Source organism: Erinaceus europaeus, chromosome 1 (genome assembly GCF_950295315.1).
Source record: "Erinaceus europaeus chromosome 1, mEriEur2.1, whole genome shotgun sequence".
Classification (NCBI taxonomy): domain Eukaryota; kingdom Metazoa; phylum Chordata; class Mammalia; order Eulipotyphla; family Erinaceidae; genus Erinaceus; species Erinaceus europaeus.
Genome location: NC_080162.1, coordinates 46,578,844 through 46,604,284, shown reverse-complemented (window position 1 = coordinate 46,604,284; position 25,441 = coordinate 46,578,844). Strand labels below are relative to the sequence as shown.

Genomic DNA, 25,441 nt, shown 5'->3' with positions numbered 1-25,441 from the left:
TGCTGGGGATCGAACTCGGGACCTCATGCTTGAGATGTCCAAAGCCACTGCGCCACCTCCCAGACCACTCTTTCTTTCTTTTTTAATAAATAGTTTGTGTTCTTTAAAAAAAATTTTATCTTTATTTATTTATTGGGTAGAGACAGAAATCAAGTGGAAGGGAGAGACAGAGAGGGAAAGAGACAGAGAGACACCTGCAAGCCTGCTTTACCACTCCGAGGCAAAGCTTTCCCCCTGCAGGTGGGGACCAGGGGCTCGAACCTGGGTCCTTGTGCATTGCAACATGTGTGCTCAACGAGATGCACCACCACCCAGCCCCGTTTTTTTCTTTTTTTAAAAAAATCATTTTATGGGGGGGTCACTGACATGTGGGTATAATTTCTCATCTCAGTAAAAATTCTCTGCAAAACAACTGTTATATTTTCTTTAGGGTCCTGTAACCACCTCACCTCTCTTCCCTAGCCCCTGGCAACCACTAATCTGCCCTCCATTTCTAAATTTCAGCTTTTTAAAACATGTCCTATAAATGGAATCATCCAGCATGTAATCTTTTGGGATCAGCTTTTTCTCAAGCAGCATAACTCCCTAGAGACTCATCCAAGTTGCTGTGTGAATTGAGAGTCCATCTGGATGTGTTACAGGTAGGGGTTGGAGGAAAGTGTGGGATTCCTCTCTGGAGGGGCCCAGCATACAGCCAAGGGCTTCAGTCCTGAGGCTGAGTCAGATAGGACAGGGGGACTCTAGGGAAATGCTTTTGTTTTTAAGATTTATTTATTTGAGACATAGCATAATGACTGTGCAAAAAAAGACCTTAATTCTTTTTTTTTAAATATTTTGTTTATTAATGAGAAAGGAGAGAGAGAAAAAAAAACAGACATCACTCTGGTACATGTGCTTCTGGGGATTGAATTCAGCATTTCACCCTTGAGAGTCCAATACTTTATCCACTGCACCACCTCCCAGACCATAAAGACCTTAATTCTTGAGGCTCCAATGTCCTAGGTCCAGTCCCCAGCACAACCATAAGCCAGAGCTGAATAGAGCTCTTGCTGAGAGAGGGTGGGGGGAGGTGGGGGGAGGGAAGCGGGGGGGGGGGGGGGGGAGGATCTGGCCTATGTAATGACAAGGATAGAGTTCAGGACCTCATACTTGAGGATCCAGCACTTTATCTACTGTTTAAACTCCCAAGCGGTGTGAATACTAAAAGAAAGGAAAAAATGGAGGGGTGAAAAAACTCAGATGGGGGGGCTGGGCGGTAGTGCGGCGGGTTAAGCGCACGTGGTGCGAAGCGCAATGACCAGCGTAAGGATCCCAGTTCAAGCCCCCAACTTTCTACCTGCAGGGGAGTCGCTTCACAGGCGGTGAAGCAGCTCTGCAGGTGTCTATCTTTCTCTCTCCCTCTCTGTCTTCCCCTCCTCTCTCGATTTCGCTCTGTCCTATCCAACAACAACAACAACAGCTATAACAACAATAACAAGGGCAACAAAATGGGAAAAATAGCTTCCAGGAGCAGTGGATGCGTAGTGCAGGCACCAAGCCCCAGCAGTAACCCTGGAGGCAATCAGTCAGTCAATCCACTGTGAGCTGCTTTGCCATGTACACAACCCAGGTTTGAGCCCAGCCCCCCACCGCACTGAAGAAAACTTTAGTGCTGTGGTCTCTTTTATGTAATCTCTGTCTCTAGCGATAACCCTGGTGGAAAAATAAACATGAAAATATTTATGTTATTTGTTCAGTGAGATAGAAGCAGAGCAGTACTCTGACATATTCACTCAATGCCAGGAATCAAACTTGGGACCTCATGCTCTCCCTCTGTGCCACCGTGTCATCACCTGGGAAATGGCAGAGCCACCCATGCTAAGCATCTCGGGTGGAGCTGGTGACTACCAGAGGCCCACAGGCTGCAACCCAGGCCACTGTGGAGAAGGATGATTTAGATTTAGATCTGGGCACTGGCTGGAACTCTGAGGACAGCTCCGCCTGAAGGATGGGTAGGTTGAGGAGAAGCTCCCAGGGTTTCCTGGAGGCCTGGCCTGGGACTGGGAGGGGAGAGTGGATGGGTGGGGGAGAGGTAGCAACACAGATGTCCACCTAGGTTTTGCCTCCCAAGCAGGTTCCTTCGGGTTCTCAAGGTCTCTCTGTAGCCTGGCGGGAGTGGAGCCTAGAGGCAGCTCAACACCTGCTGCTTCGATCCTGATGGCTTGTTTACTTAATGGAGAACAGCTGCCCGAGTTAGGGAGCCCCATAAGATGGGCACTGTGTCAGTGTTTGCTTTCTGCTTCCCAGCACTAATTGATGCTATTCTCAAGATTCTTTTATGGAGCCAGCCACCTTACAAGGTCAGCCAAGTAAACCTCCAAGCATTGTCCTGCTAGTCAGCATCAGAGTGAGCAGTGTCCAGCTCTCCAGAACCAGTGGCTGGACCTTCTCCAGCTGTTGATACAGGCTTCTGGATATGAGTCTGGAAGTAGGGTGCCTGGTGTCTGGGCATTACCACACCTCCTGTGGGGTGCTAGTGACTCTGTTCAGCTGAGTGGCCACTGAGCTGAGTAACTATAGGGTGTGAGCAGCTGGCTTGCTCTCTGGAGCCTGGAAGAGTCTTCTTTCCACTGCCAAGAACGGGTCCCAGGTAATGCTATCTATCCACCGATGTCTCCCCAGATACCACTATCTTCTTGTCCTGTATCCCCAGGCATTTTACTCATGAAGATGGCTGGCAGGGCTGTGACCACATCCAGCTGCAGCATTTGCAGGACTCAGTGCAAAGTGGAAATAAATGCAGCAGCACCCTATTACCAAAACTTGTTGGGCTTTGCAAGATAAGGGTCATAAAACTAGCTCATGCGAGAAGACGTGTTCTGGATCCAGACCTAGGGCTCTCCACTAGTAGTGGAAGGGACTGGGAGGCAACACCCCACCCCTGCCTTTGGCTGTCTTGCTTTTTCTCCCAGACCACGTGTGAGGTCAGATTTAGTAGCAGTATCTTGGCAGAACTTGTGGGGGCTCCTGCTCTGCTGGTTTCCATGTTAACACTTTTCCTCTGGCTAAAAACAGAATCCATCAGGATGTAGGAACCTTCCAGAGCTGCTGCCCAGGGTCACCACCACCTCTGTCAAGATTGCTCCAGGGCCGGTGAAATAGCTCACTTGGATAATGCACTGCTTTGCCATGTGCATGACCCAGGTTCAAGACCAGCCCCCACTGCACTGATGGAAGCTTTGGTGCTATGATATCTCTCTCTCCTGCTTTATCTCTGCCTCTATCTAAAAATGTCATCCTGGAGCAATAAAGCCCCAGTGATAAAAAAAGAAAAAGAGCACACCCAGAATTCTAAACCTAGTCAATAATGTGTTTTAAGATGTAGTAGCACTTTCAGTAGAGGAAGCATTGTTATCCCTAGCATGAATATAATGAAAAAAACTGTCATTTGTGTTGTCACTATAATAAAATAATTAACATGGGGGAAAAAAAAGAAAGAAAAGAAAGAGAGGAAAAGAAAATTATTCCAGCTTGCTCCAGCTGGGTAAGGGCTACCAGATCCAAGAGCCCTCAGCCCTGTCCTCTGTCCCTAGGACCCCAGCACCATCCCACAGCCACCAACTGCTGTGGCCACTGGCTGCCAGGAGGGTCTGCTGTGGAGGGAGTTGTATGCAGGAGCAGACACTGAGACCAGCCAGCCCAATCCATGGGCACGATTGGACATGCAGGAGCTGCTGACAGGAATGGGAGGGGCTCTGCTCACAGCTGTCAGAGCTTTCTGAAATACCTGGGGCACTAGAGCAGACACAGACATGGTAGGGCTGAGGTGCAGGCCAGAGTCAAGGAGGACAGTTTTGTGGGTTGGTACAGTTCCAGCCTTGCTGACTGTGAGCTTTGGAGAAGAAAGGTCAAGGGCAGCAGGTTCTAGTGGGCCTTGGGCCAGTGGTCCTCAGCCCGTAGGACCCAGGGCACGGGACTGAAGGCAAAGCTTTCTCCATCTGGTGTCCTCGACAGTCAACTGGGGACCTGTCCAAGTGACATGATGTGCCAGCCCAGATGCCACAGGCCTTGGCAGGTCCTGAGGACAGATGAGTCAGGCCAGGAAGGATGGTGACAAACTGGACAGCACTTGCCCAGTTTAGAGGGGCCAACTTATTGCACTCATAGGAATGTGGGGGGCTGATGTTCAAGAGAAGTAGGAACTTGAGGGTAAGGTAGGTAACATAATGGTCATGCATAAAAATTCTGGGGGTGGGCCAGGTGGTAGTATACTGGGTTAAGCGCACATAGTATAAAGCACAAGGACCCATGCAAGGATCCTGGTTCAAGACCCCAGCCCCCTACCTGCAGGGGTATCACTTCACAATCAGTGAATCAGGTCTGCAGGTGTTGTTTTTTTTTTTTTTTTTTGATTAATCTATTATTGGATAGAGACAGAAATTGAGAGGTAGAAAGGGAGAGAAACAGAGACACCTGCAGCTCTACTTCACCATTTGTGAAGCTTTCCCTCTGCAGGTGGGGGCCAGGGGCTTAAACCCGGGTCCTTGTGCACTGTAGTGTGTGCGGTTAACCAGGTGTGCCACTGCCTGGCCCCTGCAGGTGTCTTTCTCCCTATCTCCCCCACTTCTCTCAGTTTCTCTCTATCCTATCCAATAAAATGGAAAAACTCACCCCCAGGAACAGTGGATTTGAAGTGCCAGCACCAAGCCCCAGTGGTAACTCCTGGAGGCAAAAAAAGGAAGAAAATTTCTATGCTTAGGGCTCTGAAGTCCCAGGTCAACCCCTTCACACACTATAATAAATCAGAGCTGAGGGAGTCCGGTGGTAGCGCAGCGGGTTAAGCGCAGGTGGCGCAAAGCGTGGGGACCAGAGTAAGGATCCTGGTTCAAGCCCCGGCTCCCCACCTGCAGGGGAGTCGCTTCACAGGCAGTGAAGCAGGTCTGCAGGTATCTGTCTTTCTCTCCCCCTCTCTGTCTTCCCCTCCTCTCTCTATTTCTCTCTGTCCTATCCAACGACAACATCAACGACAATAACTACAACAACAGAATAGCAAGGACAACAAAAGGGAAAATAAATAATAATAATAAAAATTTAAAAAATAAATAAATAAATCAGAGCTGAGCAGTGCTGTGGTAAAAATATCAAATAAAAGTTAGTAACCTCATTGAACTGAAATAAATAACTGAAAGAAGAGAGAACAAAAGGAGTAAAGAAAGAGGGACTTGAGGGTGCCAGGCAGTAGTGCAGCGTGTTAAGTGCACATAATATGAAGCGTAAGGACCTACACAAGGATCCCGGTTTGAGCCCCTGGCTCCCCACCTGCAGGGGAGTTGCTTCACAAGTGGTGAAGCAGGTCTGCAGGTGTCTTTCTCTCCCCTCTCTATCTTCCCCTTCCCACTCAATTTCTCTCTGTCCTATCCTATTAAAGAAAAGAAAAAGAAAAGAAAGATGGACTTAATATTTATTTGAGTCATCCCAGTTCATCCATGTTGGCAGCAAATTTGTTTTAAAATGTGCAGCATCCAAACCAGTAATGTCTGCTGACCACATTCAGAAAAAGGTCACCAGTTTGCCATCACTGAGGGAGACTCCTGAGGGATGTCTCAGTGTGTGGGGAGACAGATACTGAAGGGAAATACTGGGGTCTGTACACAAGACTCCACCACTCTAGTCAGCCCTCCCTGTGTCCTGGCTGGCGCCTGGGGCAGCATAGATAGCACACCTAGGCAGGAAGATAGGGCCTGGGTTCAAACGCAGTTCTGCTGGTTCCCACTGAGGTGGCTGTGGGCAAGTGCCAGCCTGCAATTTAGTTTCCTCTCCTCAAAATTGGATTAAGGACACCCACCCTCCTATAAGCTATGTGGGTGAATGGACTGTGATCCTGCATCATGGGCTGGGTCTCAGGAAGTGGTCAGTAAAACCTACACTTAGTATCATTACCATCAACAAGTTCTTAGAGATTGTGACTATGGGGTAATAGCATAATGGTTATGCAAAAAAAAACCTTTCTTGCCTAAGGCTCTAAGCTCCCAGGTTCAATCTCCAACACCACCATATCATTTACTCTGCACCTGGGACCTTGGTTCCTCAGGCATGAAAGTCTTTTTTGCATAACCATTGAATTGTCTCCCTGGCCCCACAGTTTTATTTTTAATTTGTATGTTCTTCAGATTTGTTTCCTTATATTACACACATAGGTGAAACCACTCAATCTTTGTCTTTGTCTTGCTAACTCAATTTTGCTTTGCATAATGCTCTTTTTTTTTTTTTCCAGAACACTTGCTCAACTCTGAGCTCTGGCTTATGGTGGTGCTGGGAATGCTGTTTGTTTGTTTGTTTGTTTTTAACTGACCAGAATCCCATTGTGCACATAGAGCAATCTCCTATCCAATCATCTATTCACTTGAGCAGGAGCACTTTGGTAGTTTCCATAGCTTAGCTATTGTTAAGTACTTTAGCAGACCTGGTAGATAGTATAATGGTTATTATGCAAAGGACTTTCATGCCTGAGGCTCTGAGTTACCCAGGTTCAGTTCCTTCCCACCACCACTACTACCACCTCCATAAACTGGAGCTGTGCTGTCCTCTGATTAAAAACAATAATAATTATCTTCTGACAGGGAAATAGCCTAGTTGGTAAATGACTGTCATGCTTGAGGCTCTGAAATCCTAGATTCAACACCCAGCACCACCATGAGCCAGAGCTGTGCAGTGTTCTGGTCTTTCGTTAAAAAAGACTAAAGATAAAATAATAAGTAACTTAGCTACTGCAGTAAACATTGGGTTGAATATCACTTAGACTCGAGATTTGTATCTTCTCACTTTGCTTGCTTTGGTGTCCAGCAGTTCAGTTGTTTGGGGAAGCCATTCCATTTCCTTATCTAAGCAACTTGAGTGAGTCCTGTTACTGCCCACACTGTCACCTAACCCTGGTGAAAACAATTTGTGCCTCCTGCCCATTGATGCACAAGCGACCTGGGAGAGACTAAAGCAACACACAGCAAAGGTTTATTGGAATAAACAAGAAACAATCACCAAGAGAAGAGAAGGGCAGACAGTTAAAAGGAGCATCGACCTCATAGTCAAGACAGAGGGAGGCCTATCAGGAGAGAAAGCGAAGAGAGAGAGAGAGAGAGAGAGAGGACTGCCTGCTGGTACTAGGCAGGTGTGCACTGGTTATTATACCTTTCAACTAAAATTGGGTTTTGTCAGGAAAATGGGGAAGGAGTATGTCACTAGCCACCCTGCATTAGAGATAGTTTTCTTTCTTTCTTTTGGTTAATATTTCTTTTTTTAAAAAATATCTAATTTATTTATTCCCTTTTGTTGCCCTTGTTTTATTGTTGTAGTTATTATTGTTGTCGTTAGTGTTGTTGGATAGGACAGAGAGAAATGGAGAGAGGAGAGGGGGAAGACAGAGGGGGAGAGAAAGATAGACACCTGCAGACCTGCTTCACCGCTTGTAAAGCGACTCCCCTGCAGGTGGGGAGCCAGGGCTCAAACCAGGATCCTTACACCGGTCCTTGTGCTTTGCACCACCTGCGCTCAACCTGCTGCACTACAGCCCGACTCCCCTGGTTAATATTTCTTTATTTGATAGAGACAGAAGGTAAAGAGGGAGAAAGAGACACCAGCACTCTATCAGCATTTGTGAAGCTTTCCTCCTGCAGGGGCCAGGGACCGGGGGCTTGAATCAGGGTACTTGCACATGGTAATGTGTGCACTTAACTGGGATGCCACCATCCAGCCCCCCGGGGGGGGCTAGTTTTCTGTCCTATTCAACTTCAGAATTGTTAGCAGCTCATTGCTAGTCTTTGCACCTGCAAATGTCCTAAACCTGAAGGTTTTCACTGGCCTAGCTCTGAGCTGTTGCTATTCGGTCAACCTGCCAAAAGCCTTATTTATAATTTTATGCCACAGCACCAGGGCTGTTCATGCTCACTGAGTGTTGGTAAGACTAAGAAGAGCTGCAGGCTGAGTGGACCATTCAGGTTCTGCAGGCCTCTGTGCCCCTTGCCTTTAGCCCTTATCAGTTGGTGGTGATATTCCTATGTGTGTGTCCCCTCCCCCAGACAGTGAGCCCCAAGGCAGCTGGAACTATGTGCTGAATGGATACTATATATATATATATTTATTTATTTATTTTTATTATTGGATAGAGACAGAGAGAACTTGAGAGGGGAGGGGGAGATTAGAGACACATGCAGTCCTGCTTCACCACCTTTCCCCTGCAGGTGGGGACCAGGGGCTTGAATCTGCATCTTTTTGCACTACAGTGTGTGTGTTTAACCAGATGTGCCACCACCTGCCCCCTCCTCTTTTTTTTTTTTTTTTTTTTATCAGAGCACTGTTCAGCTCTGGCTCATGGTATGAGGGATCAAACTTGGGACTTTGGAGCATCAGGCATGAGAATTTCTTTGTTTAGCCATTATCCTTTTTCCCTTGCCCTATGGATAGACACTTGAAAGATGTGAGTCTGGAGGCAACCTCCCTCTCAAACCTTGGGTCTTCCAGTTCTGATGTGGGAATGGCAGTCATTGAGTTACTGTGTCTCTTTGGTAACAAGTGATGGTGATGGTGGTGGGGATGTGTACAGGATGTGTATGTGTAGCCCAGGGCACAGCATGTGGAAGTGCTGCATTTTGCATGAGTGACATGGGCTAGAGGCCCTGTTCTTGCCCTGGTGCTTATAGCTGCTACCAACGCTGGGCCAGAGCTGAGTCTCAGGATTCAAAGGTGGCCAGGACATGGATGAGGGATGATAAGAGAGCCTGGGTGGAGACATACAGTAGGGCCTCTTCCCTCTGGACCCATTGAACCCATGCCCATGTTTCTCCCTGCTGGGCCCACCCAGAGCAGTTGCTTTGTTCCGTCTTTGGTAACAGCCCTGGGATTGGCCCTGGCTCTCCAATCAGCCAGAGATTTGTAATAGCCCATGGCCAGGCCACACCCCCAGTGGAGTGGCATCAGATTTCCCAGGTGGAGGCTGGCCCTAAGCAGATCTGGAGGTGGTACTGCAGCCAGGGTGGGGAAGTGTTGTGTGAAGGGCTCATAAAGCTGGTTTCCTCAGAGATGCCTGGGTGACTGCTGACCTCTCCAACTAGATCCTGGGGAGGGAGGGCTACTTGATGGGCTAATCTCTCCTCACCGGTGTTCTGCAATAGAAATCCACATTTGAAATAAGTGAGAGCTGGGGAGACTGCATAATGGTTATGCAGATGACTTTCATGCCTGACGCTCTGTGGTCCTAGGTTCAATTCCCAGCATTCTATCACTTTGTCTGTATTTCTTTCTCTCCTGTCTTTCTTTCTTTTTGTTACTCATTTTATTTTATTTTATTTTTATTTTTGCCACCAGGCTTATCAGTGGGGCTCATTGCCTGCACTACAAATCCACAAATCCTCTGCTCCTGGCAACCACCCCCCCTCTTTAGGTGTTGAACTCTTTTTTAATTTTTTTAAAGATTTTATTTATTAATTAATGAGAAAGGTAGGTGAAGAGAGAGACAAAGAACCAGACATCACTCTGGTACATGTGCTGCCAAGAATTTAACTCAGGACCTCATGCTTGAAAGCCTAATGGCTTTATCCACTGTGCCACCTCCCGGACCACCTTTCAGTCTATTTTTATTTGACAGGATAGAGAGAAATTGAGAGAGGAGGAGGAGAGAGAGACACCTGCAGACCTGCTTTACCACTCATGAAGCATTACCTCTGTAGGTAGGGAGTGGGGGCTCGAACCGAGTCCTTGCTCATGGTGATATGTGCACTCAACCAGGTATACCGCTGCCTGGCACCCCCTTCCTCCTTCCTTCTTTCCTTCCTTCCTTCCTTCCTTTATCTCTCTCATTAAAATAAAAAATAATTAAATAATTTAAAGGAAAAGAAGGAGGAAGTGGGTGGGGGTAGATAGCATAATGGCTGTGCAAAGAGACTCTCATGCCTGAGGCTCTGAAGTCCCAGGTTCAATCCCCCACACCACCATAAGCCAGAACTGAACAGTGCTCCGGTGTTTCTCTCTGTGTCTTTCTCCCTTCATCTCACTCAAAAATAAAAATAAGTAAATAAATAAATAAAATACTTTTTTAAAAAAGCAGGAAGAGGAAGAGGGACAGGAAAGAAGAAAGAAATGAGCACTTCTTGGGCCCAAATCTACCTCACCCAGGTGGGGTGTCTGTACTGCCACATGTGGGACCCAGCACCCCATAAGAAGTGCTATAGCGGGAGTCGGGCGGTAGCGCAACGGTTAAGCGCAGGTGGCGCAAAGCACAAGGACCGGCATAAGGGTCTCGGTTCAAGCCCCTGGCTCCCCACCTGCAGGGGAGTCGCTTCACAAGCGGTGAAGCAGGTCTGCAGGTGTCTATCTTTCTCTCTCCCTGTCTCCCCCTCCTCTCTCCATTTCTCTCTGTCCTATCCAACAACGAAGACATCAATAACAACAATAATAATGACTACAACAATAAAACAACAAGGGCAAAAACAAAGGGAAAATAAATAAATAAAATTTTTTTAAAAATTGCTATAGCAGTGAACAAAGCTTAAATAAGGGGGTGTCTCCTTCCCCCTTCTCTGACTGAGTGAAAAAGTGACCTAATGCTAAATGCTTTATCTACTGTGCCACCTCCCAGACCACCTTTCTGTTTATTTTTATTTGACAGGACAGAGAGAAGTTGAGATAGGAGGGGAGGTAGAGAGGAGAGAGAAAGACACCTGCAGACCTGCTTTACTGCTCATGAAGCGGTAACGCTCACGCAGGTCCAGCAAAATAGCTCACTTGGCTCGTGTACTGCTTTGCCACTGAGACCCAATTTTGAACCAGGCCCCCATCACATAGAAGGAACTGTAATCTCTTTCACTCTCTGTCTTTACTGTCTCTATCTGAAAAAGAGAAAGAACAGCTATAGCAGCAATAACAATAACAACCATGACAAGGGCAACAAAATGGGGGAAAAAAATGACCTCCAGGAGCAGTGGATTCCTAGTGCAGGCACCGAGCCCCAGCGATAACCCTGGAAGAAAGATGGGAAGGAAGGAAGGAAGGAAGGAAGGAAGGGAAAGAAAGAAAAAAAAGAGAAAAGAAAAGAAGCTTGGAAATCATACATACTTGAGACACCCTGGATCAACCAAACAAACAACAAAAGTCAAGTGCAGGGCAGGGTGGTGGTATAGCTGGTAGAGTGCATAAGTTACCAGGCGTGGGGACCTGGATTCCAGTTCCATAGTCCCCATCTACAGGAGGGTAGCTTCACAAGCAGTGGAGTAGTGCTGCAGGTGTCTATCTGTGTGTCTGTGTCTCTCTCCCTTTCTCTCCCTATTAAAAAAAAGAAGAAAGAGTGGAGAGCAGTCTGGAGAACTCTCACAAGGCTAGAAGTGGACCTACCCTATGATCCCAAAGTTCCTCTCCTGGGGCTATATCCTAAGGAACCCAACACACCCATCCAAAAAGATTTGTATATACTTATGTTTATAGCAGCACAATTTGTAATAGCCAAAACCTGGAATCAACCCAGGTGTCCAACAACAGATGAGTAAAAGACTCTGGGGTGGGTGAGGGGGAAAGTACAGGAAAGGATGACAGAGGACCTAGTGGGGGTTGTATTGTTATGTGGAAAACTGAGAAATGTTATGCATGCACAAACTATTTTATTTTCTGTTGAATGTAAAACATTAATCCAGAAAGAAAGAAAGAAAGAAAGAAAGGGAGAAAGAAATAAAGGACAAATGACCCCCACACAAATCACCTATCTTTCCTATTGGGGTTACAGCTTCTCAGGTGTGGTTACCTTTCTAAAACTCCTCCCACAGAATGTGCCTAGAACTTTACTCATTTTTGTTTGAGCATTTTAGATAACATGAAAGTAGACTAGAAAAATATCCCAGGCATGCTGTCCCTCAGAATTGTCTCTAACACTACCATGGGACCCTCAGTTCACAGAACAAGTAGACCCAAGTAACTGACACCTGTTCTGTGTTTTCCATTCCAGAACCCACTGGCACCAGCACCTCCACCGTATGAACTGCCCAAGTTGTACAGGACGGAGGACTATTTTCCTGTGGACTCTGCGGAGGTACCACATCAACCCCAAAGCAGCCAGAGGCGTCTGTGAGCTCTGAGGTCCTGCGTGGGGATATTAGGATATTCCGTGGCTGGAGAAACCATGTTTATGTTGGTTTATTTTCTGAAATTTCCCCTGGCTCCTAAGTGGTAGTGCCTCAGGGAGGAGTTGTCATTTGGGACAATGAGAGCCCTGTGGGTACTTTGGGACAAGGCACTCAGGTGGCCCTGGGGTGAGGTTCCTGTTCTCTTTGTGAAGGGCTGTGCCCAGGAACTGTGGGGTTTGTTCAGTGCCATCAGGGTGTACGGCTCAGGTCTATGTTGGGAAGTCTATGTTGCAAACCTAGTGCCTGCCGTGCAGGAATCCTCTCAATAAAAGTGTCCCAAGACCCGTGTGGTCTGGGTGTGACAAAAACTGAGTGGCCCTTCTTTCTTGACTGTGGGTGACTGTTTCCTGGAAGGAAAGGTCCTTTATTTGGATAAACTGGATCCTGAGAATCCGCTCTTTATAAAGTTCCGGATTGCTGGCCTGGAGGCGGCAGTATTGCCTTTACACACTGCCCCCCCCCCCCCCCCCGCCCCATATACACTCCACAAATACCTAGAACGTCTCTGGGTCTTCACAGCTATGTTTACTTTAAGTAAGTAATTAATTTATGTTTTAATACTATTTTAATTTTAAAATGTTTTATTTTAATGAGAGAGAGATAAAAAGATACAGAAACCAGAGCACTCCTCAGCTCTGGCTAATGGTGATGCTGGGGGGTCAAATCTGGGACCTCCAGCCTCATGCAGACATGGGAGCTCTGTGTGGATAGCAGGAGGGGTCCAAGGGCATCCATGCCCCCTTTATGGTCCTCTGTTAGGGTTCTGGACTGATTATCTACATGGAAAAATCACAAGAGACTCGGTCATGTTGCAGGAAGACAAGCACTTATTGAAATTAAACAGTGATAAAAATAAGAGAGAGAGAGAGGTTGGGTGGTAACCCACTGGGTTAAGTGCGCATAGTGCAAAGTGCTAGGACCTGCTCAATGATCCTGGTTCGAGCCCCCAGCTCCCCACCTGCAGGGAAAGTCGCTTCACAAGCAGTGAAACAAGTCTGGAGGTGTCTATCTTTCTCTTCCTCTCTCTGTCTTCCCCTCCTCTCTCAGTTTTTCTCTGTCCTCATCTAACAACAATAACAGCAACAACAGAAAAAAAATGGCCTCTAGGATCAGTGAGTGGATTTGTAGTGCAGGATGGACCCCAGTGATAACCCTGGAGGCAAAAAAAGGGGGGGTGTAGGGAGAGAGAAAAAGAAGAAAAAACATGCTTTTAAGGCATGTGGTGGGGCGTAGTCCTAAGCTTCTCTGTCTTCCAACTTTCCTGGTGGATTGGGGGCTGCTGAAATGGAACCCTGAGGGGATTAACTTCAGTCATTGTCTCCAGGTGCACACATCTGCATTCATTTGCATTTTATGACACTAGCTGTCAGGTGGAAAGGGAGAGAGATACCAGTAATGCATGTAGACATCTCGGAATCTGACCCCTCTTCCAGGCTACCTGCAGTGTGCAGGGGGAGGGTTTGCTAATATCCTTCTTCCAGGAGAACCTTTCCCTAGATAGCTTCTGTCTGCTTGCTTTCCTTCCTCCCTTCCTTCCTTTTTTATGGGGGGGGGGAGTTAATGGTTTACAGTAGATACAGTTGTTGGTACATGTATAAAATTTCTCAGCTTTTTTTTAAAATGTATTTTCCCTTTTTGTTGCCCATGTTTTTCATTGTTGTTGTAGTTATTATTGTTGTTATTGATGTTGTCATTATTAGATAAGACAGAGAAATGGAGAGAGGAAGAGAAGACAAAGAAGGGGAGAGAAAGATAGACACCTTCAGACCTGCTTCACCGATTGTGAAGCGACTTCCCTGCAGGTGGGGAGCTGGGGGCTCGAACCGGGATCCTAACGCTGGTCCTTGCGCTTCACACCACTTGCACTTAACCCAACTTCTCAGTTTTTGTAAAACATTCACCTCCAGTCTAAGAGAGAGAGAACCAGAGCATCTCTCTGACACATGTGATACCAGGATTTGCACTGAGGATCTCATTCATGCTTGAGTCACAACCCCTATCCACTGTGCCACCTCCCAGTCTCTTTTTTCCCTCCTTTCTTTCATTATTATTTATTTATTTTACCAGAGCATTGTTCAGCTCTGGTTTATGATGGTCCTGGAGACTGAACCTGGGACCTTGAAGCATCAGGCATGAAAAAAAATTTTTTTTTTTTTGCATAACCACTATACTATTTCCTGTTTGCTTTCACTCCTCCTCCTCCCCCTCTTTCCTCTTCTGCTCCTCCTCCTCTTTTTTTTTTTTTTTAAAGATTTCATTTATTATTGAGAAAGAGGAGGAGAGAGAGAAAGAACCAGATGTCACTTTGGTACATGTGCTGCGGGGGATCGAACTCAGGACCTAATGCTTGAGAGTCCAATGCCCCATCCACTGTGCCACCTCCTGGACCACCACTAAATATTTTATTTATTTCTTAGTAAGAAAGATAGGAGGACAGAGAAAGAACCAGCCATCACTCTGGTACATGTGCTGCTGGGGATTAAACTCAGGACTTTGTACTTGAGAGTCCAATGCTTTATCCACTGTTCCACCTCCCAAACCACCTCCTCCTCCTCCTTTTTAAATGAGAGATCCAGATTTCTTTTGTTTATTTTTATTTTAATGAAAGAGAGATACAAGAGAAAAAAACAGCACAGGTCAGCTCTGGCTTATGGTGGTGAGGGGGACTGAACCTAGGACTTTGGAGCCTCAGAAGTGAAAGTCCTTTTGCATAGCCCTTATGGTACCTCCCTCATCCAGTTTTAATTTCTCATGCAGATGAGCTTCTTGCTACTTCCCAGAAACCCCAGCTTCCTCTTGGGTGAAGGATATTTCTGGTTTTTCTGGAATTCTTCACAGAACCAAGAAAACACCCACACATAACTGAACAGCAGACATACACTAGAAATTCAAAGAATCCAGCACAGATAATAGCAGAAAAACAAGGGAAATGCTGGGTCTTGGGGTTTGAGAATGTTTGGAATTAGAAAATATGGATGGGACTAGGAGAGATAGCATGTTCATGTTAATGATTTATTACTTGCCTGGGCCAGGGAGACAACGTAATGGTGATGGAAAACTCATGCCTTCCTGAGACACCAAAGGTCCAGTTTCAATCCCATGTACCCCGTAAATCAGAGCTGTGTAGTGCTCTGGTAAGAAGTAAATACATAAATAAATTTATGCCTGAGGCTCTGGGGTCCTAAATTCAATTTGGTACCAGTATAAACCAGAGCTGAGCTCTAGTAAAAATAAATAAATAAGGGCCAGGCGGTAGTGCAGAGGGTTAAGCGCACATGGCGCAAAGTGCAAGAACCAGCGCAAGGATCCTGGTTGAGCCCCCAGCTCCCCACCTTCCAGGGGGTTGCTTTACAAGTGGTGAAGCAGGTCTGCAGGTGTCTATCTTTCTCTCCTCCTCTCTGTCTTCCCCTCCTCTCTCCATTTCTCTCTGTCCTATCCAACAAGGACAGCAACAACAATAACAACAACAGTAATAAACAAGGGCCATAAAAGGGGGGGGGGGAATGACAACCAGGAGCAGTGGATTTGTAGTGCAGGCTTAATGAAGACTTGGATTCTCAGACTTCCAAGTTTATAAGTTTGATCCCCAGTGTCACATGTGCCAGGGTGATGTCCTACTTCTTTCTCTTTCTCCCATTAATAAATAATATTATTAAGTAATTTTTTAAATAAAAAAGGCTATAGGTAGATCCCTCATTTCATGAAGTATATATATTTTTAATTGAATACAGACAGAAATTGAGAGGGAAAGAGGAGATAAGGAGAGAGAAAAAGAGACACTTGCACACTACTTCACCACTCCTGAAGCGATTCCCCCTGCTGGTGGGGACAGGGCTGGGGAGAGTGGGGCTTGAACCTGGGTCCTTGTGCATGGGAACTTGGGCACTCAACCAGATGTACTACCCTTTGGAACTGCTTTTCATTTTGTTTTGTTTAATTAATTTACTGGATGCAGACAAAGGGGGCAAGAGGAAGATAGAGACACAGAAACCTGCAGCACTGCCTCACCGCTTGTGAAGCTTCCCCTGTAGGTGGGGACGGGGGGGGCTGGAACCCAGGTCCTTGCACATTATAGCATGTGTTCTTTTTTTTAAAGATTTTATGTATTTATTAATGAGAAAGATAGGAGGAGAGGGAGAAAGAACCAGATATCACTCTGGTACATGTGCTGCCGGGGATTGAACTCGGGACCTCATGCTTGAGAATCCAGTGCTTTATTCACTGCGCCACCTCCCAGACCACATAGCATGTGTTCTTTTTTTATTATTATTTTTATTTATTCGATAGAAACAGCCAGAAATTGAGAGGGAAGGAGGAGACAGAGACACCTGCAGCCCTGCTTCACCACTTGCAAAGCTTTCCCCCATCAGGTGGGGGTTAGGGGCTCAAACCCGGATCCTTTCACATTGTAACATGTCACTCAACCAGGTGTGCCACCACCCGGACCCTTATAGCCTGTGTTCTTACCCAGGTACATCACCACCAAGCCCTTACTTTTCTTTTTTCTCCCTCCCTTCCTCCATACTTCCTTCTTTCCCTCCTTCCTTCCTTCCTTCCTTCCTTCCTTCCTTCCTTCCTTCCTTCCTTCCTTCCTTTTTTAAAAAATATTTTTTTTATTTATTTAATTTATTTTTTGTTGCCCTTTTTTTTTTTTACTGTTGTAGTTATTGATGTCGTCATTGTTGGATAGAGCAGAGAGAAATGGAGAGAGGAGGGGAAGACAGAGAGGGGGAGAGAAAGACAGACACCTGCAGACCTGCTTCACCACTTGTGAAGTGACTCCCCTGCAGGTGGGGAGCCAGGGGCTCAAACCGGGATCCTTACCCTGGTCCTTGGGATTTGCGCCACCTGCGCTTAATCCGATGCATTACCGCCGGACTCCTCCTTCCTTTCATCCTTCCTTCCTTTTTTTTCCTTCCTTCCTATGAGAGAGAGATACAGAGAGAAAGAAAAGAGCACTGCTGGGAATTGAACCTGGGACATTGGAGCCTCAGGTATAAAAGTCTTTAGTATGACTATGTGCTATCTCCCCAGCTCCAAGAGCCAGCAATTTTTCTGTGAAAATAATTTTGTAAACATTTTTTAGGGGGCCAGAAGATGGTGCACCTGGTTATATGCACATACTGCAGTGCACAAGGACCCAGGTTCGAGCCCTTGGTCCCCATGTGCAGGGAGAAAGTTTCACGAGTGGTGAAGCAGGGCTGCAGTTGTCTGTCTCTCTATCTCTACTCCTCTCAGTTTCTCTCTGTCTTTATTCAATAATAAATAATTTTTAAAAAAAAATTTAAATATTCCCTTTTGTTGCCCTTGTTTTTTTTTTATTGTTGTTGTTATTGCATAGGACATAGAGAAATGGAGAGTGGAGGGGAAGACAGAGAGGGGGAGAGAAAGACAGACACCTGCAGACCTGCAGACCCGACTGTGAAGCGACTCCCCTGCAGGTGGGGAGCCGGGGGCTCGAACCGGGATCTTAACCTGCTGCACTTCTGTCCGACTCCCAGACCCTGACTTTTTAACTCCTCCTTCCCCCTACAAATCCCCCCTGCCATCCCTTCCTTTACCCCTCCATTTCTTATTCCTGTTACCTCTCCCTTCTCCTCCCACACTACTCCTCTACCTGTCCTCTATTTATTTTGTTTAATTTATTTTATTTTGAGTGAGACAGAGAGTAAAAGAGGTCCGAGCACCGATGCTTCCTTTAGGCTCAAACCTGGGTCATGTACATGGCAAAACGGGGCACTATTCAAGTGAACTATTTCACTGCCCCGCCCCACCCCACCCCTATCCTGCTGAACTCTGGCTTCCACCCTTTAACCCACATCACCTCACCCCTCCATCCTCACACCCCCACTCTGCTACCTCATCACCCTCAAGCCCCAAGAGGTTCCACAGCCTTTCAGGTTTCACCTGGGTGTAACTAGACGGTGGGTGGACCGAGACGCACAATGTGGTCTCCTTTCTTTTTCTTTTTCAGTTGATAGGACAGAGAGAAATTGAGAGGGGGAGGGAAGATAGAGAGGGAGAGAGAAAGATAAAACACCTGCAGCGCTGCTTCACCACTTGTAAAGCTCCTCCCCTACAGGTGGGGGTCAGGAGGTGGGGATAGATAATGTAATGGTTATGCAACCAGACTCCCTGAGGCTCTGAAGTCCCAGGTTCAGTCCCCTGCATCACCATCAGCCAGAGCTGAGAAGTGCTCTAGGAAAAACAAAAACGAACAAATAAACGAACAAGTTGGTGTTATAAATGACGTCCAATTAAAATTACTTGTCAAGGCAAAAAATAAGGAGTTGAAATAATGCATTTATTCTTTTGCAAAAGGGTGTGCTGCCAACAGTGGCCATCAGGCAGCACCGCACCCTCCCTCACCCTTCCCCATCTTATATCCCTAATGCAGAACTGTCTCCTCCATCCCTGGGCTGGGCTTCGGAGCTCACAATCTCCCCATTGCCGAAATAAGGAAAGGAAGAGAGTCTGAGGGTCTCTGCTGAAGGATTAGCCAGCACTGCAAGGAACTATTATCTGATCTAAAGAATACAAAACTAATGGCCACACATGGTCATAGATAACAATTTATAAAAATAATTTGCTCTTGGGAGTGGGGTGGCAGCGCAGCAGGTTAAGTGCAGGTGGCGCAAAGCGCAAGGACCAGTGTAAGGATCCCAGTTTGAGCCCCGCCCCGGCTCCCTACCTGCAGGGGAGTCGCTTCACTACCTGTGAAGCAAGTCTTCCGGTGTCTGTCTTTCTCAACCCATCTCTGTCTTCACCTCCTCTCTCCATTTCTCGATGTCCTATCCAACAACAATGATATCAATAACAGCAACAATAATAACTACAACAATAAAAAAACAAGGGCAACAAAAGGGAAAAAATAAATATTTTAAAAAATTAAAAAATAATTTGCTCTTTTTAAACAGTTGTTCTGTTCATGTTCCTTTGAAAAGAAGACCTAACCATCTCTCACATGGGAATCAGGGGCTTGAATTCAGCTCCTTATGAATGATAGATCATATGTGCAATTGACTGGGTGCACCAACTGCCTTCCCCCACTTTTCCCCAAATATTTATTTATTTAATGAGGGAAAGTAAGACAGGAAAGGGAGAGAGACCACTTCTCTGGCCATAGGTGGTGCTCAGGATCAAACTTGCAACCTCAGGCTTTTAAAGTTTGTGCTCTGCCTATTGAGCACCTGCCCAGCCGGTGTCATCTTCTTGTAACTGTTCCCTGGCTGCAGATGATTTATTCCCATGGCTGTGTTGCACCCCTTGGGCTCAATCCCTTAGGGAGAGCAGAAAGGCGCAGGGAAGCTCAATTTTCAGACACGTTACTGCAGCAAGGACATTGATCTTCAGTGTGTGTGTGTGTGTGTGTGTGTGTGTGTGTGTGTGTGTGTGTAAGGGATGGGAGGACATGTCACAGCAGTTTAAGTGTCCTAAAATAGAGACCCAGAGGCACACTTAGAATTTACAGCCTCTTGGGTCAGCCCTCCTGGGCAACCTAGACACCTGCTGGACATGTCAGCTCTGTGATCCTAGGCTAGGTGCTTACCCTCTCTGAACCCAGCCTATTCCTATAAAGGTGCGGAGACTAAGGGAGCCTGCCTGCTGGGTTGCTGTGAGGACGAATGAAGCTATTTCTGGTTTCTAAGGGAAAAGCGTGGCAGATGAGCTGAAATGGGCCAGTCCAAGTTTCCGGGGAATTGTGTGAGCCAAACAATGATGGGGGAGGAGAGGGGAAGGCCAGGACACAGAGCTGCCTATATCCTGGGGATGCTGTCCCTGTGCAGGGGGACTTGATGGATGTCTTCTGACTTGCCTCTGCCAGGTATGAATTCTTGACTTCCCAGGCCCCGAAGCTGCAAGGTCACAAGGGTCACTTTGCTGACTTGGGTGGGTAATCTTTTCTTTTTCTTCCTTCTTTCTTTCTAATTTTTTAAATTAAAAACTTTTTTTCCAGAGTACTATTCAGCTCTGGCATAGGTGGTGCAGAGGATTGAACCTGGGACTTTGGAGCCTCAGGCATGAGAGTTTGTTTGCATAACCATTACACTATCAACCCTCTCTCTTTTTTCTTTTTTCTTTTTTTTTTATTTCTTTATTGAGGAATTAATGTTTTACATTCAACAGTAAATACAATAGTTTGTACATGCATAACATTCCCCAGTTTCCCATTTAACAATACAAACCCCACTATGTCATTTATCATCCTTCATGGACCTGTATTCTCCCCACCCACCCACCCCAGAGTCTTTTACTTTGGTGCAATACGCCAATTCCATTTCAGGTTCTACTTGTGTTTTCTTTTCTGATCTTGTTTTTCAACTTCTGCCTGAGAGCAAGATCATCCCATATTCATCCTTCAGTTTCTGAATTATTTCACTCAACATGAATTTTTCAAGGTCCATCCAAGATCGGCTGAAAACGGTGAAGTCACCATTTTTTACAGCGGAGTACTATTCCATTGTGTATATATACCACCACTTGTTCAGCCACTCATCTGTTGTTGGACACCTGGGTTGCTTCCAGGTTTTGGCTATTACAAATTGTGCTGCCAAGAACATATGTGTACACAGATCTTTTTGGATGGATGTGTTGGGTTCCTCAGGATATATCCCCAGGAGAGGAATTGCAGGGTTATAGGGTAGGTCCATTTCTAGCCTTCTGAGAGTTCTCCAGACTGTTCTCCACAGAGGTTGGACCAATTGACATTCCCACCAGCAGTGTAGGAGGGTTCCTTTGACCCCACACCCACTCCAGCATTTGCTGCTGTTAACCTTTTCTGATGTATGACATTCTCACAGGAGTGAAGTGATATCTCATTGTTGTCTTTATTTGCATTTCTCTGACAATCAGAGACTTGGAGCATTTTTTCATGTGTTTCTCAGCCTTTTGGATCTCTTCTGTGGTGAATATTCTGTCCAAGTCCTCCCCCCATTTTTGGATGGGGTTATTTGCTGTCTTGTTGTTGAGTCTGGCAAGCTCTTTATATATGTTGGTTATTAAACTCTTATCTGATGTATGGCATGTAAAGATCTTCTCCCATTCTGTGAGCAGTCTCTTGGTTTGGGTAGTGATTTCTTTTGCTGTGAAGAAGCTTTTTAATTTGATGTAGTCCCATAGGTTTATACTTGCCTTAGTCTTCCTTGTAATTGGATTCGTTTCATTGAAAATGTCTTTAAAATTTATGTGGAAAAGAGTTCTGCCAATATTTTCCTCTAAGTATCTGATAGTTTGTGGTCTAACATCCAAGTCCTTGATCCACTTGGAATTTACTTTTGTATTTGGTGAAATACGGTGATTCAGTTTCATTCTTCTGCATGTTTCAACCCATTGTTTCCAACACCATTTGTTGAAGAGACTCTGCTTTCCCCATGTAATAGTCCGGGCCCCTTTGTCAAAGATTAGATGTCTATAGGTGTGGGGCCTCATTTCTGGGCTCTCAATTCTATTCCACTGGTCAGTGTGGAATAGAATTCTATTCCAGTCTGTTCATGTTCCACTACCAAGCAGTTTTGATGACAGTGGCCCTATAATACAGTTTGAGATCTGGGAGTGTGATGCCTCCGGTTCTGTTCCTTTTTCTCAAGATTGTTTTGGCAATTCTAGGTCTTTTCTGGTTCCAGATAAACGTTTGTAGCATTTTTTCTATTCTCCTAAAAAATGTGCTTGGGATCTTGATGGGGATAGCATTAAATTTGTAGATGGCTCTGGGTAATATATTCATTTTGATGATGTTAATTCTTCCAACCCATGAACATGGAATATCTTTCCACTTCTTTGTGTCTTTTTCAATTTCTTTGAGTAGTGACTCATAATTTTCAGTATACAAGTCTTTCACTTCCTTGGTTAGATTTACTCCTAGATATTTTATTGTTTTTGTTGCTATAGTAAAAGGAATTGATTTCTGGATTTCAATTTCTTCTAACTTAGTGTTTGCATAGAGGAATGCCACTGACTTTTGAATGCTAATTTTGTAGCCTGACACCTTACTGTATTGCCTGATGATTTCCAAAAGCTTCTTGCTGGATTCCTTAGGTTTTTCCATGTATACTATCATGTCATCTGCAAATAAGGAGAGTTTGACTTCTTCTCTTCCAATCTGTATGCCTTTAATTCCTTGCTCCTGCCTGATTGCTATGGCAAGAACTTCCAACACTATGTTGAATAGTAATGGTGATAGTGGGCAGCCCTGTCTAGCACCTGATCTGAGTGGAAATGCTTCCAGTTTTTCACCATTGAGTATGATGTTGGCTGTAGGTTTGCTATATATAGACTCCACTATCTTCAGGAATTTTCCATCTATTCCCATTTTTTGTAGTGTTTTAATCATAAAGGGATGTTGTATTTTGTCAAAGGCTTTCTCTGCATCTATTGATATGACCATGTGATTTTTGGTCTTGCTTTTGTTGATGTGGTGGATCACATTGATTGATTTACGTATATTAAACCAACCTTGCATGCCTGGGATAAACCCCACTTGGTCATGATGGACAATCTTTTTGATATACTGCTGTATCTGGTTGGCTAGAATTTTGTTCAATATTTTCGCATCTATGTTCATCAGAGATATTGGTCTGTAGTTTTCTTTTTTGGTTGTGTCCCTGTCTGCTTTTGGTATCAGGGTGATGTTGGCTTCATAGAATCTGGCAGGGAGTATTCCAGTGTCTTCAATCTTCTGGAAGACTTTTAAAAGTAGAGGTATTAGTTCTTCTTTGAAGGTTTTGTAGAATTCATTTGTAAAACCATCTGGTCCAGGACTTTTATTTTGGGGGAGATTTTTGATAACTGTTTCAATTTCATTAGCTGTGTGGGCCTGTTCATGAAATCCACTTCCTCTTTACTTAGTTTTGGAAGTTGGTAGGTAGCTAGGAAATCGTCCATTTCTTCCAGGTTCTCTAGCTTGGTGGCATATAGTTGTTCATAGAAGCCTCGCATGATATGTTGAATTTCTGCAGTGTCTGTTGTGATATCTCCTCTTTCATTTACTATCCGATTTATTTGGGTCTTCTCCCTTTTTTGTTTTGTGAGTCTGGCTAAAGGTTTGTCGATTTTGTTTACTCTTTCGAAGAACCAACATTTACTTTCATTGATCTTTTGTATGGTTTTCCTATTCTCAGTGTTATTTATTTCTGCCCTAACTTTAGTGATTTCTGTCCTTCTGGTTGCTTTAGGATTCCTTTGTTGTTCTTCTTCTAGGTCTTTAAGGTATGCAATCAGGCTGTTTATTTGTGCTTTTTCTTGTTTCCTAATGTGTGCTTGTATAGCTATGAACTTCCCTCTTAGAACTGCTTTAGCTGTGTCCCAAATATTTTGATAGCTTGTGTCTTCATTTTCATTGAACTCTCGAAACATTTTGATTTCTTCCTTGATTTCCTCTTTGACCCAGAAGTTGTTAAGAAGTGTACTGTTGAGCTTCCACATTTTGGGACTGTTACTAATCTTTTGTTGATTGTTAATTGTTAGTTTAATTCCACTGTGGTCTGAGAAGATGCTTGGGATGATTTCAATGCTCTTGAATTGGCTGATGCTGTCTTTGTGGCCTAACATATGGTCTGTCCTTGAGAATGCCCCATGTGGATTTGAGTAAAATGTGTATTCCAGTTTCTTGGGATGAATGACTCTGAAAATGTCCAATAGTTCTAGTTTATCTATCTCTACATTTAGCTCCCTTATGTCTTTATTGATTTTCTGCCTGGATGATCTGTCAAGTTGAGTGAGTGGGGTGTTGAAGTCCCCTACTATGATTGTGTTGCTGTTAATATATTGCTGTAGCTCTTTCAGTAGAAGTTTGATGTATTTAGATGGCTTCTCATTGGGTGCATAGATGTTAATAATTGTTAAGTCCTCTTGATTTACTGATCCTCTGAGCATTAGGTAGTGTCCATTCCTATCTTTTTTAATCTTATCTATTTTAAAGTCTATCATGTCAGATATGAGAATAGCTGTTCCTGCCCTTTTTTGTGGGCCATTGGCTTGTATGATAGATTTCCATTCTTTCACTTTAAGTCTGTGTTTCTCTTCTTGAGTTAGGTGGGTTTCCTGTAGACAGCATATTGTTGGATTGTGTTTTCTGATCCATCTTCCTATTCTGTGTCTTTTAATAGGTGAATTCAGGCCATTGACATTTATTGATATCAAAGATTGAAGATATTTTAATGCCATTCTTGTAGAGTTTTAGGGTGTTTTGATATATGTCCTATTTGTGGTGGTCTGGTTGTTTATAGGAGACCTTTCAGAACTTCTTTCAGGGCAGGCTTGGTGATGGTTGCTTCCTTCAACTGTTGCTTGTCTGAGAAGGTTTTGATGCCTCCATCTAGTCTGAATGACAATCTAGCAGGATATAGTATTCTTGGCTGAAAGCCTTTCTCATTGAGCACTTGATAGATATCTTGCCATTCTCTTCTGGCCTGTAGTGTTTGTATGGAGAAGTCTGCTGCTAATCTTATGGGTTTTCCTTTGTAGGTGACTCTTTGTTTTTCTCTTGCAGCCTTCAGGATCCTTTCTTTATCCTTATTCCTTTCCATTCTAAGTATGACATGTCTTGGTGTCTTTAGGTCTGGGTTAATTCTGTTTGGGACCCTCTGGGTTTCTTGAATCTTTATGTCTTTGATGTTGTCTAGACTAGGGAAGTTTTCAGCTATTATGGCCTGGAAAATGCTTTCTTCCTCTCCTTCTCTTTCTTCCTCTGGTATGCCAATAATGCGTATATTGTTTCTTTTGAAGTCATCCCATAGGACTCTGTTGTTGTTTTCAGCGTCTTTTAATCTCTTTTTGAGATCTCTTACTTCTTTTTCAGTTGTCTCTAATTCATCCTCAATCTTGCTAATTCTGTCTCCAGCCTCATTTATTCTATTCTCTCTGCCCTCTATTGTTTTCTGGAGTTCATCTATTTTGTTGCCCTGCTCTGATACTGTTTTAGCTTGTTCAGCTACTTGCATTCTTAGCTCAGAGATTTCAGCTTTCAGCTCTCTAATAACCATGAGATAATTAGTATTTTCTTCCATATTCTCATTTGTTGTTCCTGTATTTCTGATTACACTTTTTTCAAATTCTTTACTCACTCCTGTTATTATTTCCTTAGCTAATGTTTGGATGTTGAACTCGTTATTTTGTGCTTCACCCTCTGGAGGCTTTTAGCTGGACTCTTGTCCTGGTTCGATTCTCCAATATTTTTTCTTGTTGTTTTAACCATTTTATATATTATGTTATGAGTTCCCTTTATCAGTACTTTCCAAATTATTGATCACTATTGCCTGGATTGACTTGTGTCTAAGTAAGTTAATTAAAGGGTTTACAGTGGT

At 44.7% G+C, this 25,441-nt stretch overlaps 1 protein-coding gene across 3 annotated transcripts in view; it reads left to right on the top strand.

The window, feature by feature from the left end:
* Nucleotides 1-12,430, top strand: part of BCAS4 (breast carcinoma amplified sequence 4) — a 77,751-nt gene extending 65,321 nt beyond the window's left edge. For all 3 annotated transcript variants that reach the window (XM_060202685.1, XM_060202680.1, XM_060202674.1), the window contains one exon: nt 11,963-12,430. In XM_060202685.1, the coding sequence (XP_060058668.1) occupies nt 11,963-12,085 (123 nt within the window). In that variant the 3' untranslated portion in view covers nt 12,086-12,430. The remainder of the gene's footprint in view (nt 1-11,962) is intronic.
* The last annotated feature ends 13,011 nt before the right edge of the window (nt 12,431-25,441 follow it).